This window comes from Artemia franciscana, chromosome 21 (assembly GCF_032884065.1).
Source record: "Artemia franciscana chromosome 21, ASM3288406v1, whole genome shotgun sequence".
NCBI lineage: Eukaryota > Metazoa > Arthropoda > Branchiopoda > Anostraca > Artemiidae > Artemia > Artemia franciscana.
In genome coordinates, this window is record NC_088883.1 from 34,062,005 (window position 1) to 34,082,680 (window position 20,676).

Consider the following 20,676-nt stretch of genomic DNA (forward strand, 5'->3'; position numbering starts at 1 on the left):
TTTGAATGTTCCCCCTCCCCCAAAAATAAAAGTTTTCATTCGATCCCTGATCTCGAGACAAAATTGGACAGTCTTACCCTGTCTACTATTGCCAAATCTTAGACAAGTTTCGAATACTAACATATATTCCCCCAGTTGCTAAGGAATTAATGGATCGAAAGCCCGTTATTTGGGAAACAGCTTACAATAACTAATTAATAATAAAACTGGACATATTAATACTGAACTACGCCTGAAAATAAATAGATAAGAAATCCACTCACCAACAGTTCCCACGATTACATCACCAATCTAGTACTAGACAAAGACTCATGAATATATTAGATCTTGAAATTGGACAAAAAAAAATTAAAACCTACCATCTCCAGGAAATCTCCATATCTATTCATCGAATTAAAAATTCTATTTTTTTTAGGCATTGCTCACCGCGACCTGAAGCCGGAAAACATACTGTGCGTCCGTCCGGACAGCGTAGTTCCGGTTAAACTCTGTGATTTTGACCTGGGGTCTGGAATACGGTTCCACGAAGACAACAGTTCTCCATTACTCACTCCTGAACTTCTCACTCCGGTAAGCTTTTTTTCCCTCTGGGCAATTTTTACCCTTTTGAATTTAAAAACTGGACTGGAAAACTTTACCGGTTAAACTCCGTGTTTTTGACCTGGGGTCTGGAATAAGGTTCCACGAAGGCAACAGTTCTCCATTACTCACTCCGGTAAGCTTTTTTTCCCTCTGGGCAATTTTTACCATTTTGAATTTAAAAACTGAACTGGAGAACTTTACCGGTTAAACTCCGTGATTTTGACCCGGGGTCTGGAATACAGTTCCATGAAGACAACAGTTCTCCATTACTCACTCCTGAACTACTCACTCGGGTAAGCTTATTCTTCCCTCTGGGCAATTTTACCATTTTGAATTTAAAAACTGGACTGGAAAACTTTACCGGTTAAACTCCCTGATTTTGACCTGGGATCTGGAATAGGGTTCCACGAAGACAACAGTTCTCCATTACTCACTCTTGAACTACTCACTCCGGTAAGCTTATTTTTCCCTCTGGGCAATTTTTACCAATTTGAATTTAAAAACTGGACTGGAAAACTTTACCGGTTAAACTCCGTGATTTTGACCTGGGGTCTGGAATAGGGTTCCACGAAGACAACAGTTCTCCATTACTCGCTCCTGAATTACTCACTCCGGTAAGCTTATTCTTCCCTCTGGGCAATTTTTACCATTTTGAATTTAAAAACTGGACTGGAAAACTTTACCGGTTAAGCTCCGTGATTTTGACCTGGGGTCTGGAATAGGGTTCCACGAAGACAACAGTTCTCCATTACTCACTCCTGAACTACTCACTCCGGTAAGCTTATTTTTCCCTCTGGGCAATTTTTACCATTTTGAATTTAAAAACTGGACTGGAAAACTTTACCGGTTAAACTCCGTGATTTTGACCTGGGGTCTGGAATAAGGTTCTATGAAGACAGCAGTTCTCCATTACTCACTTTGGTAAGTTTGTTTTTCTCTCTAACAGTTTTTACCATTTTGACTTTAAGAATTGAAATGGTATCATTAATAAACTCTCGAAGAAAGAAGTGGACCTAGGGCTTTTGTTTGTATAATCTGATTTGTTCAATAAAAATTTGATGAAAGAAGGGCATCTAGGATCATTCCATTTTTTTTCTGATTTGCCCAATTTGCTTTGAACACATCTAGATTCAAGGGTTCATTCTGTTGAATAGAGAAGTATTTGCTGAGAGACTGTAACTTCAAAGACGTTCTTCCCAGGAATAATTTGCTAGAGTGCATCAAAATAAAATATAAATATATTGGTTCAATTTTCTGTATGATCTAATAAAGAAAGAGAGAAAGACGTGCTTTCTGCTATACTTTGAAGAGGGTCCATGAATGACCTATAAGCTGAATTTTTCAAGAAAAGCCAGCGTTTTCTATGCAACTATTTTAAATTTTAAAGTCATGAACAGAAGAAATTTCATATAAAAAAGTTTTTAAAGAAGGCGTATCAAGTAAACAACTATAATGGTGTTGTAGCTGTTGTGTCTTCTGTAGTGCAGAATGTTCAATGCCTTTATGAAACATAAATTCTGATTTTAAATGCTCAGTTGCGCCAATTCTTAGAAATGTTGAGGGGAGGGGTTAACTGCATTATTCAAAATCTGGAACGAGTAATTTTTAGATTTTTTTATTGTTAAAACACCAAAAAATAGTATTCTGTAATGAAAGTACATAAAAAAAAAAGAAATTTTCCGTGACCTATTGTGCATATACCCCCTCCATATCCTCTTCCCAGTTGGCGCCACCAAGTGCATTCAAGTAACAATCAATTGGGGGTTTTATTAGAAAACCCAACCATCTGGTGAAACAAAGGCCATGCCCAAGATTTCGATTCTAGTCGTATTGCGCATTTTTATGGAATTTATGTTTAATTGGACAAAGATGTGGTTAATTAGGTATGCTTAAACTAGCAGCAGATTCCATCGGGAACAGGCAAAAAAGCTAAAATACTCAACCCAAATGCCCATTCTTTAATGTCAAACGGTTGTTTTAAGAGCTGAGAGTTACGAACTTTCAATCACAAAGGTAGATATTTATTTATAATAAAATGTTTACACAAAGAAAACCATTAGGTGTAACAGTTCCTTAGAAGGTTGTTTAATATGCCATATATTAGACCAAATCAATATACGTGTAAACCACTACTACTACTACTAACAACCACTGCAACACCGAGCTGCCTGAGGCCTACATCGTTGCGCACGCCAATCTTCCATCCCAATTCATTCAAAGTTTCCCTGTTTAGAGACTCCTAGGAAGTCCCAATTCTCTTTAAATCATTTCTTACAACTTTGTCCCACACCGATCGGAGATGGCTTGCTTTTTGTTTGGCCCTAGATGTTTGTCCGGGAAGAACCATCTTTGGTAATCTGACAACCTTCATCTGCAGAATTTCTTACCCATCTTAACATTTCTCTCATTATAGCATAGAATCACATTTTTTCTGTTTGACATTCGGTCAGACAGATTATTGTTCAAAAGAAGCCACAGACAGACAATTTCTCTGAAAAACATCTAACAAAATCCTCCTCCGTTTTTGAAGGATTCATGTTTCAGGACCATAATTGACCACTGCCACCACTCTAGCTTTTATCACTGTATCATCACTATGTTGATCTAGTATAATAATGTAAATTTAGAAAGAAGTATGAAACGCAAGTAAAGGTTTTTAATTGCTGAACATATCTAGTATTAGCAGAGAAAGTGTGTTTTAGAGCATGTTTTGCTGGTGCATAAGATGTGATGAAAGTCACATAAACTTCCGTTTGTATTTTTGGAATACACTACCATAAGTCAAGCTAGTGTGCATTTGAAATCACCTGTTCGAAACTTTCGCGACTTTTTCTCACCGTTATTTTTAAGTGACCTGGATTGTATCTTGATCTAAAAGAGTTTTGCCAAGAGTTAAATTGTGTTTTGTTAGTCCCGCCAGATTTTACTGCGAATTCAAATGGATTTGTTACGCAGATAAAACAAACTTCCAGTGCCAAGATGTTCTCCTGTTTTTTTTTTTGCTTTTGGGGAGGAGGGAGGGTGTAATTTATAGTTTGTATTTAAGGGAGTTTGTTTCACTTAATTCTAAGCTCCATTTGGGGTGGCTATATGAATAAAAAAAAAGGAAAAATTGTTAGTTTTACTTCTTGAAAATCGGCAGCAAAAAGCCCCCAATATCGGGGGGAGAGGATGAGGGGGAGTCATAAAAGGCAAATTAGACGAAATATGGTCAGTATATTCTTACCTAATAGCAAGTCAACAATAATTGATAACCAGAACAAGCAGAAATGTGGTTTTTTAAGTCACTCCTAAAGATGGTAGTATTTACCGCCCCCTCCAAATCTTACTCCGTTGAGAATGCTTTTGAGTTCATACATGTATTTCCTGGAGTGAAGGAGGGGAAGATTGCAATCTCTGAATTTTTTTCAGGTAAGCATTTTGTTTCTTCACGAAAAGCTACTCTAGGTCTTTAGGGGGGGGGGGGGGACTGGCTATATTTTTTGCACACCTCTGCCCTTTCTAAATTGTAAATCTTATTTGTTTCAAGTGTTCTTTTTTTTCAAATCACGCAACAAAATGATAGCCTACTTTACAAATCATGATGAACCATACATCAGAAAACTATATCATACTTTTAAACGAAAAGGTAATATTTTTTTACGCCCAATTCTTTTTTTAGACGAGTTTGCTCTTCTTAATTTTGTACCTGACTCTTCATTTTCTACTATAAATCTTACTGGGGGTTCCCCCTAAAAATAGCCGAAGGAATCCTTGTAAGAATGTAATTTGACTGAACATGTCATGTGGTTAAATCTCTTCCCTAATTAAAATCCTCCAATTTTTATCTCCCCCCCAAGATTTGGACCCCTTAGAAAAAAACGCATCACGGCTGGGTATTTGTAAGCATACTAGCGAAGGGCTTTTGTTTTCTAATGGTTGTATAACTTTTGCGTTAAATCAACTTATTGGTCACTCTTTTTTTTTTCTTGTGTTTGCAATCTATTTATGTGTTGTTTTTTTTTTATACAATACCATTTGGTTTGCAGGTGGGCAGTGCAGAGTTCATGGCACCCGAAGTTGTTGATGCGTTTGTTACAGACACTGAGTCAGTGTACGATAAGAGTTGCGATCTCTGGTCACTCGGTATTATTGCTTACATTCTTCTCGTTGGCTATCCACCTTTTTATGGGAGCTGTGGCAGGGATTGCGGATGGGATAGAGGAGAGGCCTGTGTTGCTTGTCAGGTGAGTTTCTTTGATGACCCTCTTCCCTGAGCTGGTTTGATAAATATTCTGCCGTTTCTTTTCTGGAATATTACATTTTTATGGTATATTATATTACAAATTTAGGAAAGCTGTATGGAAAGTTCATAAAAATGTTCGCTTCAATAAATCTTTACGACCTTTTCCTACAATATTTGGAGACGAATTTCCTTTCCTCAAGAATACGCAGTTGAAACGCCCTGTCTCTGGGGGAGGGGGTTTACCGGTTTCGACCCTCCATCCCCCTGAAATTTTTGTCGACTGGTAAATACGTAACAAAGATGCATATAAACAAATTTTTATTGTATTTTTGTATTATTTCCCCCCCCCCCTCCCACCCCATGAGCAAAAATCCTGGATGCGCTCTTGGTTGAAACTAAGGGATGTTGGAATATTCAGATTATTTGATGCTTAAAAGTGTTTTTCATATTTCTGAGTTTTATGGGATTTTAACTTGTTATTTCAAAGTTTTTAAGGGAGTTGCTTAGACAATTTGAGGGGTTTCAATCCCTGTACAGGTTTGTCTTTCTGTATTTTCGAAGAATAAAGTTGTTTGCTTTCAAAGAATAATTTTTAAAAGATGTTTTTGAGTTAACATATTTACGTATTTTTTGTTGGCGGGCCAAGATCAAAGGGCATATGTAATACTTTTATCTCCTGGATGTAATTTATTGTCCACTTTGGAGAGACGTGTTCACTTTATAGGAGGAAGAGAAGATAAGCCCTTATTGGCATATCACATGTTTCAGCACTTCTAGCTCGAATACTACTACTACTGACAACTCACTGCAGTACCAAGTCGCCTGAGGCCAAGAAAGCTGCCTTAGCTACACGTCCATCCAAATCTATTGAATTTATTCCCCTTCCAATAAGTTCTAATTCCTTCCCTCCTTATGACCTCCCCCATTTATGGATGACCTACTTTTCGTTTAGCCCGAGATGGAGAACGATATTTAGTCCTTAAACGTGTCCTAGCCATCTCCAAATTGACAGAGGTGGTTTTAGAGGTGGGCAGAGAGGGGCATATGCCCTGGATGAGGAAATTTTGGGGCGCAAAATTTCAAATAAATGATCTAACCGTTTTAATCATTTTGTAATTTTCGAAAATTTGTTTTTATTAAATTTAAGTAAAGGGTGTAGTTAATGAGAAAATAATTAGTAAATTTTTAATTAATTAGTAAAATGAGTTATAAAATAAAGACAATTAAATGATAATAATTAAATAGATTTAAAAATATTAAAAAAAAATTTTAAATTAATTAGTACATTGAAAATAACTTTGTTAGTAAATGAAAGTTTAGCCTGAAAAGTTTGTGAGAGATGACGAATCAAGATTTTGTCCCGGGCGCAAGAAAGGCCAGAACCGCCACTGCAAATTGAAAAGAATTCTCCAGCTATACAATTTAATTTATACACTCTTGTTCATCCAAATATGAAATACATAAAATGGTCCTTTTTCATTCCTAACGACTGAGAAAGTTAGCAGGCTTGCCAGGAAACTCATAGTGATTCTCGTAATCAATGTCCAACCTAACTAATGCCTGACTGACATTTTCACACTCCTGAAATAATTGCTGAAAACTATTTGCTAAGCTGTCCTCAAGGAGAGGATCAGTAGCACATTTTGTGTTGATCCCCCCCCCCCTCTTAAGTATAGCCTGACAAATGGTGTTGGGGAATCATCTGAGAAGTGTGAAAATATCAAATGTGTGGCGGTTCTGGCCTTTCTTGTGCCTGGGGTAAAATATTGATTACACCCCCTACTTCCACCACAAAAGTTTCAGGCAAACTTTTCATTTGTTAACAAAATTGTTTTACATATATTAATTAATAAATATTTTTTTAATTGTTTAATTATTATTAATTATTATAATTTAATTATTTTTTCGTTTGTTTTTGTAATTAATAAGTAATTCATTAATTATTTTCATTTAATATTTCATTTAATAATATTTCAGAAACTACAAAATGACTATAACTGTTAGATTGTTTATTATTATTGTGTCCCAAAAATTTCTACGTCCAGGGCACGTGCTCCCTCTGTCCCTTCCCTAAAACTGTCCCTGTCCCTCTGTGGCAGTTGTAACCATTTGGTTTGACATTTTTCAGTACCTCTATCTTGAAGACTACTTTTAGAAATTCATTTACTCTATTCGAAATTGAAGGTTCAGTTGTCTACTGTAATTTGAAAACCTTGATCATAGATTACGCTGTACTGCATAGCATAAAATATTTCCTTTTTTTGTACCCTAAATAAAAACATGTATTTCATATCAAGGCTATATACCGTTCAACTCGAAAAATGTAAAAAAAATTATATATTAACAATTTTTGTTGCGTTTTGCAAAATTTTGTTTATCTAAATAAAAAATGCATCTTAACGTGAAGCTAAATGCATCTTACATGCAAGAAAGCTTGCACGTAAATTCCAGTTATTTTGATAATCAGGGGTAATAATTAGAGGGGACAGGGGGTAATCGTCCTCTCTTGATTTTTAAAATGGTTTATTTGATATTTTCATTAAAAAATCTCCTTGATTTTTAAAATATATATTTTCTGGTGTCTTCATTAGAACAAATTTAAAAAATCCCCCCCCCCATCTGCCATGTTTTTATAAATTGGTGCTAAGTCTTTTAATTTAATTACATTATATAAACTATTAGCTATCTTATTGATCTAAAGATTAACACGTTACGTGTCTCCATGTGGAAACATAATCGATGTAACTCGAGAGAAGGCTTCATTTTTTTTTTTTTGCTTAGCTTTTTTTTTGCCAACTGAAAATGCAGTTTCTGCATATAGGATATCCATTTTGAACGATATGGCATTTCTAGGGCCTTATGCATTATTGATTCTTTTATTCTCTTAGAAACAGTAATTTTGCTTTATCTCAAGGACAAATACTTAATAAGACCCTGTCTGGTATAAAAATAAATAATCACCTTTTGTTTCATGTGACTGAGGCTTGATAAAGTGCCAGATGGAGACACATGTGCTCGTATTTTCTTTCTCTATTCATTCTTAACAAATACGTTTTTTCTTGTGAAAAAGGATGGAGGAGGAGGGGATTACCTCAGTTAAATATGCCTGTCTGAATTAAAATAAACTGAACGTTATAAACGTCGCTGTGTAAAGATCCTTTGTTTCTGAACGAATTGGTCCACGTAGTCTGCGAAATCCTTAACCAGGTGTGTGAAATGTTCCAAACTTGCCAGTAGCAGAACTCCAAAAGCTGCCAACACTTTAGCAGAACAACTTGTGTTTTAACAGCTTTTTTTTACTAAAAATTATTTTTATATGTAAAAATGATATTTTCAGACCAAATCTGCCAACAAATTTGAAACCTGCCAAGTAGCGTTGCTACTTTGCTACCCCACTTTTTGCACGGCGGCCCTTAACTAGATATCCTAGTGCTAATATTATAGCATAAAAATGTCTGTAAAAAGTTAAAGCATGTAGTTTTAACTTTTTACTGATTGATTATCTAGAAATTCCCTCTACAGAATTCTAGGGGGGGAATGTAGAAGTGTGCCGTAAGTATTTTAATATGCACAATTAAAATGTTGCTAGCTAGTGTTTCCATGTAGTCCGCAAAGCCCCTAAACCGTTTGCTCCGTGATTCACTAGAATTTTCCTTTAGAACATCTTCTGTCTAGTCAGTGAAAAACTTTAGAGCTAATTTTCAACAGAAATTGTCTCAAGAACCAGATATTCGTAACTTTTCTAAGGTTAGAAGGTCATATTTGGACAGATCTTCACATGAAAATTTTAACCAGATCAATGTTTCTTATGTTGGCTTTCTCTTCAATTTTTGAAAGTTTAGCTAATTTATGTTTTTCTTTTAATTTGATAACTATTTTATTTATTTATTTATTTATAATAATTTCATTACTAATTTATTCATTTTTTTCTTGTGTTTTAGTAATTCACATACAATTGTTTGCTGCCTCTCCCAAGTTATTAGCAATGTCATTTTCTTAAGAAAATTAATATCCACATGCGTCTTTGGGGGCCACGCGTGGCTCACTCCCGTGGAGTGTGGCGAGTACCACTTGGTGCGCGTGATTTTTTTTTTTAATTAAGCGGCCCCTTAGTCACGTCGAAGTTTAAAAAGTGCTTCTAAAACTATCATGTAAATCAGTATATGTTGCTAGCCAGAGTTTCTACGTAGTTTAAAAAACCTATTCCTAGAAACCTGATTAGTCGTATTAAATTTTCAACCGCAGTTATAACTGCGTAGAAATATCCTGGCGTGTTACATTTAGTAATTTTGGAAATTAGCCATTTCTCTAGTATGTTCCCTTAGTTACAAATCATCCCTAATTTTAGAAATGTTTCTACTTTCTGTCATATTTGTTTATTTTTTTCTTTTAATCAACGAAAACATTATTTTTACTTTCGCAATTATTATAGAAAATTGTTTGGATTAAAAGATAAAGAAGAAATTTTTTATTTAATTTGATGTTTTAAATTTCTGAAGCCAAACAGCGCAGCCGTGACAAAATAAAAAAAAGAACTATGTGAGTGGATCTAAGGTTAATCAAATTCACAGAAGGAAATGTTTATCCAAGGATATTTAGGCTGCCTAGTCAACGGGATGTCCTCAGCGGAAACGAAGAAAAAGGACAGAAATTCAAATAATGAGAAACTGAAAATAATACGGAATTGAGAGGAATAAATTTAAAGCAAGAAGATAAAAAGCAAAAACTTCAAAATTAAAGGACTATTTTCGAAATGTTGCTTAAAGCCCAAAGCTTAAAGCAAATGTTGCTTAAAGCGTCCATAAAATTTAATGGTTTTTTCAGAGTTAGTACGTTCTCCATTTTAATACGCTCTAATTTTTTAATTCACAGTGCCGAATACCTCATTCTAGAACAATAAAGACTTGATGCACGTTACTGCCTAAAAGTTTTAGCGGAGAAAAACTTTGAGGAGGCTGGGATATTCACTTTTTTCAAGAAATGCCTTGAACATTTGAATTTTCATACTCTGGAAACGATAAATCCACCTCAAATTCAACCCTTGCCCCCTCTTCCGTTTGCGCAGAATGGAATCAATGCCAACAAAATGAGGGAAAAACCATATCGAAGATCAACAAAGTTTTCACAATTAATGAAGACTCGGTTTCACAATTACGTCACGTTTGTTTCTACAGGCGACACAATTTTTTTTTTTTGATAGTTACTGGCATAGACGTAGGATTGGAAATATAGGAACTATATTTCTTATATTTTCATTTTTTTATTTATATTTTTTATTTATTTTTATATATTTTTATTTATTTATTTTTTTTATCATTATTTATATTTTATTATTTATTTATATTTTCGTATTTTTATCTTTTATATTTTTATTTTTTTTATATATTTTTTAGACTTTTATGGTTCTTTTTTTATAATAGGAAAAAAGAAACCCTTCTCGTAGACTGCTTTGCTCCTCTAAATAATTCTGCTGTATAATATTTTGCGTTTTCATTTACCGTAGCCTAGTATAACCAAAGCTAGCATTGCCTGTTAATTTCATGTTATTTATTTTATAGTATTGATTTTGCCAGCCCACTCCATATTGTTATTCCTTTTGATATTAGATTATTATCGATATTAGATATTATTCCTTTTGGAAAACCCCAAGCGACTTTGAAACAAATGGTTAAACCTCAAATCAATTTCAGGACATACTCTTCGAATCCATCCAGGAAGGTAATTACAGTTTCCCGATTGAGGATTGGGCTGGAGTGTCAGAAGACGCGAAGGACCTTGTTTCTCGTCTTTTGCAGAAAGATCCCCATCAAAGGATCTCAGCTGAAAAGGTATTGGCCCACCCTTGGATTCAAAATGGTGGTGCCAAAGTGCCTCTCAGCACGCCGCAAGTCATTAGGAGGTATCTAAGCTTTTTTTTCACTGTTATTGCATGTTCTCTGTTAAGTGCTGCAACCTTTACTGCATAATGTAACATTCTAACCATGATATAATTAGAGATTATTTCACTTGCACACGTGTAATGGTTTTTCTTTTCATTTATTAGGTTTAGCGTCAAATTTCCAGGTATCGAATTCATGGTGAATGGGGTTGGAAGACGATATATGGGGTTGGAAGACGATATAAGGAAAATTTGAAGAGAAATGGGATTGAGGAGGAGTATGCGTTTCTGTGTTGGCCAATGAAAGATATAAAGGGAAGATCCAAGGGAGATGGGAAATTCCTGGAAAGAGAGAGGCCTTGAATAGATTTGGGTATGGGTGGAGTGTGTGCAGCTGTCTTGGACTCGGGTGGTTTGGTGCTGCAGTGAGTTGTCAGTAGTAGTAAGTAGAACGAATCCACCCGAAGCATCTTAGACGAAATTAAACATCTAATCCTTTTCTATCTCTGTTAGAGATACTGAAATGTTTTTTTTTTTTGCATATTCAAAATTTGCTCGCAAAAGCGATGAAACTGTTGCAGCTTTACTAAGTCACAACATAAATTCGGATTCATATTGTCAAATCGGTGATTCCAATCCACAGCAGCCAAAGCTCGCCTATGGATGTTTCTGATACGCGTAGGGGAAAGCAATCGTTCCCTGGAACTGAGCTAGAGTCATATCCTAGGAAAAAAGGGCAGATGAGGAAGCTTTGATAATGATAATGACGAGGCATTATCAAGGCTCTTATTGAGCCTAGGGTTAATTCAATTTGGGTGGGTATAGATGATTTTCAGTGCTAAAGTTGATCAAGTCCAGAAAAAAAAAATTATCAACTCCGAGTATCAATTTTTCTATAAGTAGATCAATGAATTTTTTAGTAAAATCCAACAAGAAGAAGCTGAAACAAATCCAGGTGGCCTTGAGTCCAGGGTTGCCACCTGTAGCCCGTACTATGCTAGTGCTATTACAATCAGTTTTTTTTTTTTTTTTACTATAGCACCGAATACTGCTGTGTAGCAAGTAAATTTTGGGCAATTGTAGCACTTTAGGAACTGACCGCGTTGGCAACCGTGTGGTACCGGCGGTGCTGATCTCCGTTTCTTGGCACTTCAGCCAGGAAGTGCAATGGGGGGTTGGGGGCCAACCATCCTGTGCTTTCGCACACCCTTCCTGTTTACCTTCCCCAGATTTCTCCAGGTACCCATTTAGGCCACTGACCCCCGTCCCAAACCGAAGAATTGGGTACACTGGGATTCGAACCCGCGTCCTCTCAGACAAGGGATCCCGAATCCAGCGCACCAACCCACTCGGCCAGGACGGCTATTACAATGATCTATAGTTATAATACAATTATAATTAGTTAAATGAAACTAATTATAAAAAAACTTTAAATTAATGCATAAAAACATAGAAGCAGTTAAATTAGCGCTTCTTGAATTTTTACTAGTTACCTTAAAAGCTTTTTACTTGGGTCAGTACATAAAAATCGAAATATTTTGAGGATCATAAAAGTGTTGTTTACAGGACGGTTGGATATTATTAATTTACTTTATTATAGAATTAATTTGTTTTTGCCAGAGTGGAATTACTTTTCAATATCCTAGTAAACTCTTTTTTAATTTGAAGAAGAGAGTATATTTATCTGTTTATATAAATTAATACACAAAATACAAAAACTAAATTTCTTTAATTGACTATAAAAAAGATTTGAACTAACTAAGAAACAAATTACATTTTTTTAATATAAAACTTTTAAGAGTGGTGGTCACAGTTTTAGAGGAAAACAGGATGTCCAATTTTGTCATACAATTGTTTCTTTTACCTTTACCTATGAATTTACAGTTTGTATTGTTCTTAAATTGTCGATTGACTAATTAAATTCATGATCCTAGTAATTTTTTTTTTAATTTAAGAGGGTATACTTATCTACTTGTATAAATTAACACGCAAAAATAAAAAGGATATTATTATTTAGTTAATTAATATCTATTTTCTCTTCGAAGTTATATAGACATTTAAATAGAATAATTAAATGATTTTTTTTACATGAAAGTGTTAAGATTGGCAGTCACACCTTTAGAAGAAAACTAGACGTTTAATTTAGCTTTACTGTTGTCACTTTTCTCTTTACGCATGAATTTAGAATTTGTATTGTCCTTGCTCTGAAATTGTAAATTAATCAGGCGAAAGTAATCTATAACTAGGCTCGTTGGTTTCCATAGGCTATCAAGAACAAGTCCTGTTTTACTAGTCAAACATGAATCTGATGGCTAAATTTGAGAAATTTGGGAGTTTGATGTCATAGATTCAATTTCGTAATAATTGAAATTGTAGAGTTCGCAGTTTTGTTCACTTGCTCGTAGATTGAGACGCATATTGGGAATCGTAATTTTGAAATGGACATTGACCACTGTTTCTGACTAAGCATATTGAAAAAGCTATTATTAATATTAGCTCACTGTAGCACTCGAGGCCAACGCAGCTGCGAACGCTCCTCCTCTACCCCATCCAAAGTTTTGCTCTTTACCCCTTACCCAAGGCCATCTCGGTGGGGGGGGGGGTATCGAGTTTGAACCCCCTCCCATTTTTTTCTGACTCGCAAAATCATAACGAAAATGCATATAAAAAAAAATTATGCGTCTTTTAAGGTTTTTTTGCATCCTCTCCCCGAACAAAATCTTGGATGCCACTTGCCCCGGGCGCACAAATTTTAGAGGCAGAAAAATTCAAATAATCTAACGTTTATAATCATTTGTTATATTTAAAAATTTTATTTTTATTAAGAAAAAGCAGTAGGCACAGTTGGCAGTAATTATCAGCAAATTGAATCCGAAATTTTCATTTTTCACATATCTTTTCCCTTATAAAGTAAGAAAAGTCAGATTTAGAAAAACTTTGTTAATAAATAAAAATTTTGTTAAAATTTGGCTGTAAATTTTCGAGAAACAGGGGAGGTGGGGTTAATCAATATTTTTTCCCGGGCGCAAGAGGGGTCTGAACCGCCACGGTTTAGTAGTGAAAAGAAATGGAAAATCGTCAAATAACGTCCGAACGTTCAAATAATATTTGGCCTTCAATCAATTTTTCTGAAGTCTCTTGCATAGAAACAATATCTTTGGATTACCTGCCAAACTCCGTCTCCTAGTTGGAATTGGTCTCCTAAAATATTAAAAGCAGTCGATTTTGAAAGTGGCCGTCTCGTGATTGACTCGTGATATGCACTCAACCATCTAATTGTGACTTAAACCTTGTGTTTCCTTAGAATATATTACATTTTAGTAGCTATATTAAAAACTTATTACTAGAAATACTGCATCAAAATTGGTATCCTTAAAGGGTCATAAACGCGGTGTTTGCTACATGGTAGAATAAATTACTCACTTTCTGTCTGAGTAGAATTGATTTTCAAGGGTTTCGTAAATTCCTTTTGAATTTTGAAAAAGAGTGTATTCTTTTCTGTTAAGACCCATTCACAGTAAGATTTTACTAACACCACGATTTAGCTTGCGCTTATTTAAGCCATTCAGTTTCTCCCTGTTATTTCTGATTTACTGAAATATTCTAAGGAAAATTCTGATTGGCCTAAAATAGCGCTAGCCAAATTCCGGTATTAGTAGAATCTCACATTGAATGTGGCATTAATAAACAGCTAATTTTGAGGGAAATTTCCAAACCTTTGATGAGAGCAGGGGCGTCGTTTGGGGGGGGGGCAGTTGCTCTACCCCCAATAATGTGGATAAAAAATTATTATATAGCCCATGTGCCTTGAAGATCCGGATATGGAACCCCCCCCCCCCCAATACAAATGTTGGAGCTACGACCCCTGATGCGAAGTCATTCAGATCAATTTATAGAATTGTTAGTCTATCTCTAACTCTTCCTTCATTGGAAGAGATATATTTGAACTATGAAAGTTTTGAATCTTGCTGCTGTTAAATATAGAAGGGCGAATCTCTAGCATTTTATTGGGGGAAGAGGGATCCATATCCAGATAGTCAAGGGGCATGGGCTATATAATAATTTTTTCTCCACATTATGGATGGGAAAACTGCCCTCCCACCAAACGACGCACCTGGTACTAAAAGAAAAAATGAATAGGCACTAAAAAGAAAAAGAAAATAGTTCAGTGTCCTAAATATTGCCGATTTTTCGGTATCTGGTTAAAAAAAAACGAAAATCGTATCGTATCTCTTACATTCGAAATAAAATTAATAGAGTGATTAAATTAATAGAGAAAAACCATTCACCAATAGCTTGATCATCATAGGAAATTATAGCCTTACATTGCTAGCTGGTATCAGGGGTAAACCCAGGGGTTGGGGGTCCTTGCCCCCCCTCTCCCCAAGATTTTGATGTAGACCTACTTTTGGTTGGCATAAACTCCATGCGAGCATCTTGGATCCCCAGCCCCCGTCCCTTCAAAAGGAAGATTTTTTTTACATACTTGGGTTTACATTTATCTGTCGGATTTAAGTGTCGGAATCGATATTTTGAATAGATATAGGTATTTGAATAGAGATAAAACCTGTCAAGCCATTTCTCTTAGGCAACGTCGATTTACGTTCTCTTAAGCAACTGGGCTTCGGATATCTATGGGCTACTGCTAAACGTATTTGTCTGAACCTGATTTTAGTCACGCATGCTGAAATGGATTAGGTGGGATATGGGGGGAGTCATGTTCGAAGAAACATGTAAATTATTTTTATTTTTGCGTATGGTACTTGCATGTTATAACGAACTCACTGTGTTTTTGATCTGTAATAAACCGGTTTTCTTTGTCCCCTTGGAGATAATCAGCTTAGCTTGAGCAAGATGAGCGGTATCTACGCATGTATAATTTAATCAAATATTTAAATAGAGTTGGTTTGGTTAGGTATTTAATATAATGCGTCCCGGGTGGTATCCTTTCCATAATTCTCTGTTTTGTTTTTCATAATTTTGCTACCATACTATTATATTTTCATTATATTTTGAATATTTCATTAGGCTTCACCCATCTTCACTTCTTCGGTGTGGTCGCTGTAACACGCAAGTACCCATGCAGATAACTATAAATACATAAGAATCAGGAGATATAGGGGCGTATATAGAGCAAAATCTTGGGGGGGGGATAGGTCCAATGTGATAAGGGTGCCAATGAGCGAAATCTTGGGAGGGGGGGCAATGTGACAAAGGTGCCAATATTTGACCAAATCGACAAATTTACTATGAAAAATTATTGAAAAAAGAAAAAAAACAGGGAAAGAGGGAAAGGGCACCAGAAAAAATACTGGGGGGGCAGACCTTCTTAGATCCGCCAGTGAGGAGACAGGTAGTAAGCAAAGCCTAGAGCACACGTTGCTTTAAAAGACGACTTTTTTCTAGCTAAGTATTGCTCAGTATTTTCCTGACCGCTATTGTGGGTACTTGTTAAATATCCCGTCCCCTCCCCCAAGGAGTGAAGTTAGGCTAATCCTAATGTGTATTATAACGGGTTATAAATTCAATTCAATGAAATAGCCAAAATATGATGAAGATATAATACCTTAGAAGCAAAGTTATAGAAACTACAGAAGAAAATTATGGAAAGCAGGACGCCTAGAACGCATTATATTAAATACCTATCCAACTCTATATGTTAAATATTTAATTAAAAAATACCTACATAGTAACTTATCTCATGAAAATAAACTAATTGTCTCCGAATAAAGACAGACAAACCGGTTTTTCTCAAATCTTACTGATTAAATTCTTGAGTTGGGTCGGGATATTTAACAAGCCCCTTAGCTTGAATTCCATTAAAAACAATCCTTTTATTGCAATGTATGCTCTGCGCTTTACCTACTAGTTAAGGTAGATATAATATATTTTTTTTAAAAAAATCACTATCACAAGCCCTCAGGGGACCGAATTCGGACTTCGGAGTCGACTAATAAAACAAACAAAGCAAAAAACACTAATAATAATGAATGATCAAATTATGTATAAAAATACAAGTAAAAAAAAAGTAAAAAAATATAAGTCAGAAAAAAAGGGAAGGGGACAAAAAAAGTCAAGAAATAAACATATATATCTACAAATTAAAAGGGACACTAAAAAAAAGTCCAAAAACTCACAAAAAAAGAACGAAGCATAAGACATACGAAAAACAGATATGACTTAAAAGGGAAACTAAACCAAAACAGCGGGGGGCAAGTTGTATCATACGATCTTAAACTTAGCATTTAATTTGAAGGATTGAGATATTCTTCGTGACGCAGAATACCCACTCGACTGTCAAAGTTCGGGGTTTTCCAAATCAATCCACTGATTTTTCAATTTGATACTTAACCTACACAATTTCTTCAAACGAATTCGCTACTTACACGTATCTTCTTTCTAGTTGACGCTAAATAACTAACATCAAAAAACAAAGTATGTAATATTTATATAAATTTAGCAAAAATTGCTACGGATTTGTTTCCAAATCCTGTTGAATGGGACTTTTGTTTATATGAGAAAATTTCAAACATGAATTGCCGAATTTCAGGTATTGAACGAACTGACACTCCAGAGGAAGTTTTAGGAGAGGGACAAAGAGGGACTTCCCTGGGTGCAGAAACTTTTTAAGGCGGAAAATTTCAATTACTGTTATCTAGTGATTATGATTATTTTGTAATTGATGAATATTTATTTTTATTAAAATAAAGTGAAGGACGCAGTTAATAAATGAAAATAGTGAATTACTATACGATTTTCCGAGACTTAAACTTGATTGTCAGAATTTTTATTAATTTTAACTCTTGGTCTCAGATATTATTACTATTTCATTCGGTTAAATCGCAATATTTGGGTTTTAGTAGCTACAAGCCTTATTTTGTAGATGTGTGCCTTCCCTAGTAAGGCAAATGTTCCAAAACCAGTTTAGACGAGTTTGAAAACACAATTTTAGGCGTAAATATTTATATTATTTTCGAAATTTTAGTTGTTCTAAAGGCTGAAGAAATAAACCGTTTAAGGGAACCCTTTACGACTAAAAAAAAAAAATAAAAAAAATTGGCACTCATTCACCCTAATACCGGAAAACGCAATTGAAACAAGAGTCATTCAGATGAATCTGAATGGGATAGGGGAACCTTTTGTCTTTGAATAAAGTTTGCCCGACAGCTGATTCTGTTTTTTTATATATTTCAAGTTATATCCGTATCAGTTTAATGTTGCCATGTCCAAAACAAAAGGGTCTATCTGACAACTTCCAGAAATGAGTTATTATACTGTTTAGGGAGAAGAGCAATTTTTTCGCTGTATCGCAAATTTTTCGCTGTATCGCAATTTTTTCGCTTGTTGGAAGTTTGGTTAAACATATCTGTAGTTTGGCTGGGTTTCGTAACAAAATCTTGAGTCGATATAAGGGGTTTAAGAATACCTTAGTTCTACTGCTCTCAACTGGAGGGGGGATTCAGGTGTCATTTAAGAAACGCTTTCTACTGAACTATATGACGCATATGTAAGATACTGTTTCATTATTTAAAAAAGGAATCGTAGCTGATTTTGATTATCGCGTAATTAAATACAGAAATGAGGACCTCCCTGATCTAGTGTGTCTCTATGAATTCGGTGTATTTGTATTGTGGTAATTATCTCATCAGGGAAGGGAGGCTGGTAGGGACAAGCAATTTTGTAGCTCAAATATTACATGACACCAGGAAGGTTTCCGAAATAGTCCATCCTTAAAGGTGGCTTCAAGTATGACCTTGAAATATACTCTTAAAAAGTTAAATTTTGTAAAAAGTTTAATTTCGTAGACTAACTTAAGTGTAATTCCCTGTTGGCGTTGAATAAATTCGGAAAGGGAAAAATGCAATGGGAATTGTTCTATTTCGAGGAATGCAACCTACTTATATATATATATATATATATATATATATATATATATATATATATATATATATATATATATATATATATATATATATATATATATATATATATATATATATATATATATATATATATATATATATATATATATATATATATATATATATATATATATATATATAGTTATATGTAACGTTGATATCGTAATGGTAGTTTCAAAATAATGTTTCTTCAGGGTCACAAAATCTAACCTGTATATTTTTTTTTAGAATTAAATTAAAATCTATTTTGAAAAACAACGTCAGAGAAATAAAGTAAGACGATGTTTTGAAAACCTGTCGAAGACTATCTAATAGATTTACACCGTTAAGCCTACTCGTCAGAATTTTGGTGTCAACCAGATTTTTTTTCTTCTTATTTTTTAATAGTATTAGTTTTGTCCCTATGCAGACTCTAAGAGAACAAGAAAGAGGTATACACATTAGAGGCCAGTTTCAAAAATGTTGTAGAATTTCGATATAATTCTAACTTTATAAAATGACCTTTGTTTAACCTTGGATGGCTTTAATAAATTTATATCTGTTGTTAGGCGAGGAATTGTTTAGGGTTTTTGAACTTAAGTGAATCTCTTACTTGAGACGCATGAAAAATAGCTTATCAACCAGAGAAATTAGTCGTGGCTTGGTTTTTTGGCTTCTTTCTCCGGTCAATCACATTTTCTCAGCACGAGAAGAGGTGCTTGAAGCGTTTTTGGCACAACAAAATTTACTGCGCACTTTCTCCTGCTATTGTTGAATTGAAACAATCCCTGTTCTCTTCAACAGATTTTTCAACATTTTTTCGACAATTAACTGTGTACAGAGCTGTAAATCACTCTTTTAATGAGCCGTATCTAGGGCTCCCTTTTGAATGGGGTTCAAGTCATAGGGTTGACTCGACACTTATGCTGCCTAGGAGAGGGTGCTCGTCACAATTTGAATTGATATCTGGTAACAGTGGTCGCCGAGAAATAATCTTACTCTGTATAATTAGTAAGTGTTCGTACTTACTTGTACTTGTAGCGGGACCAGACAAGGACGCCTCACCTGGGATCTAGAAGGCTACGTATAGTTGACTCCCATTTGTCGCGATCTTGTGCCAGCTCTTTAGCAAACCGGAACCGGCAACTATCCCACTTTATGCTAAACCTTCGAAGTCCGCTAATGGGGTCGAGGTAGTTTTTGTTAGTTTCTCACCACTTCTTCAATTGACCGCCAGGTCGCCCGCGCCAAATCTGGCAACGGGGCAGCTAGAAGCACTTGCTTTAGGATGTGGTCATTGGGTCTTCTAAGGACATGGCCAAGCCAACATGGTCTTCCTTGTTTGAAATCGTGGCGGCGGGTTTGATGTTACAGCAGTGGTGGCGCACATCAACATTTGACATTCTGTCGGAGTACCGAATCCTCAGGGTTTTTCGTAGACGGCAGTGGTCAAAGACTTCCAAATCATTTATATGAAGCGCTTTCAGTGGCCACTGCATAGAAGAGAACACATCTAACAGCCGCTTTATAGGCAGGAATTTTTCTTCATGCTGATGTCCCACCAGTTCTACAAATGGCAGCGGAGTTGTGAGAAGATTGCTTGAACTTCGTTGATTCTGTTCTGCACGTCTACGTCACAGCCTCCACCAGTTTCTATTATTAAGCCAAGATAGGTGAAGCTATCGACTTTTTTCAGTTCTTGTCTGTAAAGCACAAGCTGATGATCCGACTGTATATTTAGATCCATGACTTTAGTTTTTGCCGTGTTGATCTTCATACCCTGTACCTGAGAGAAATTGTTTTCTTCTTGAAGGGGGGAATCAGCAAAGAAATGTACAAGGAGGACCAAAATGTGACTTAACCGACCTTTCCTTGCTTATTCTTCCCTTCAGAACAGCTCTGGAAAAGGTTTTGACAATCATAAGCATGAATGTCAGATTGAGGGGTTTCTCACTTCCCGTTACATGGTGTACATATTGGAATGTCATATGTGCCGCTGTTCCGCTCCGCTTGGCACGCGCCACCTGTTGTATATGATTTCTAAAAGTGGGCAGCCCCTTGTCTGAGAAATGATCCTTAGGCGTTACACC

The 20,676-nt window shown here is 35.4% G+C and overlaps 1 protein-coding gene across 2 annotated transcripts in view; it reads left to right on the forward strand.

Annotated features, from left to right (window-relative positions):
* Nucleotides 1-20,676, forward strand: part of LOC136040976 (MAP kinase-interacting serine/threonine-protein kinase 1-like) — a 73,861-nt gene that overhangs the window by 45,035 nt on the left and 8,150 nt on the right. For both annotated transcript variants that reach the window (XM_065725450.1, XM_065725451.1), the window contains 3 exons: nt 416-570; nt 4,611-4,808; nt 10,498-10,706. In XM_065725450.1, coding sequence (XP_065581522.1) covers nt 416-570; nt 4,611-4,808; nt 10,498-10,706 — 562 coding nt within the window. The remainder of the gene's footprint in view (nt 1-415; nt 571-4,610; nt 4,809-10,497; nt 10,707-20,676) is intronic.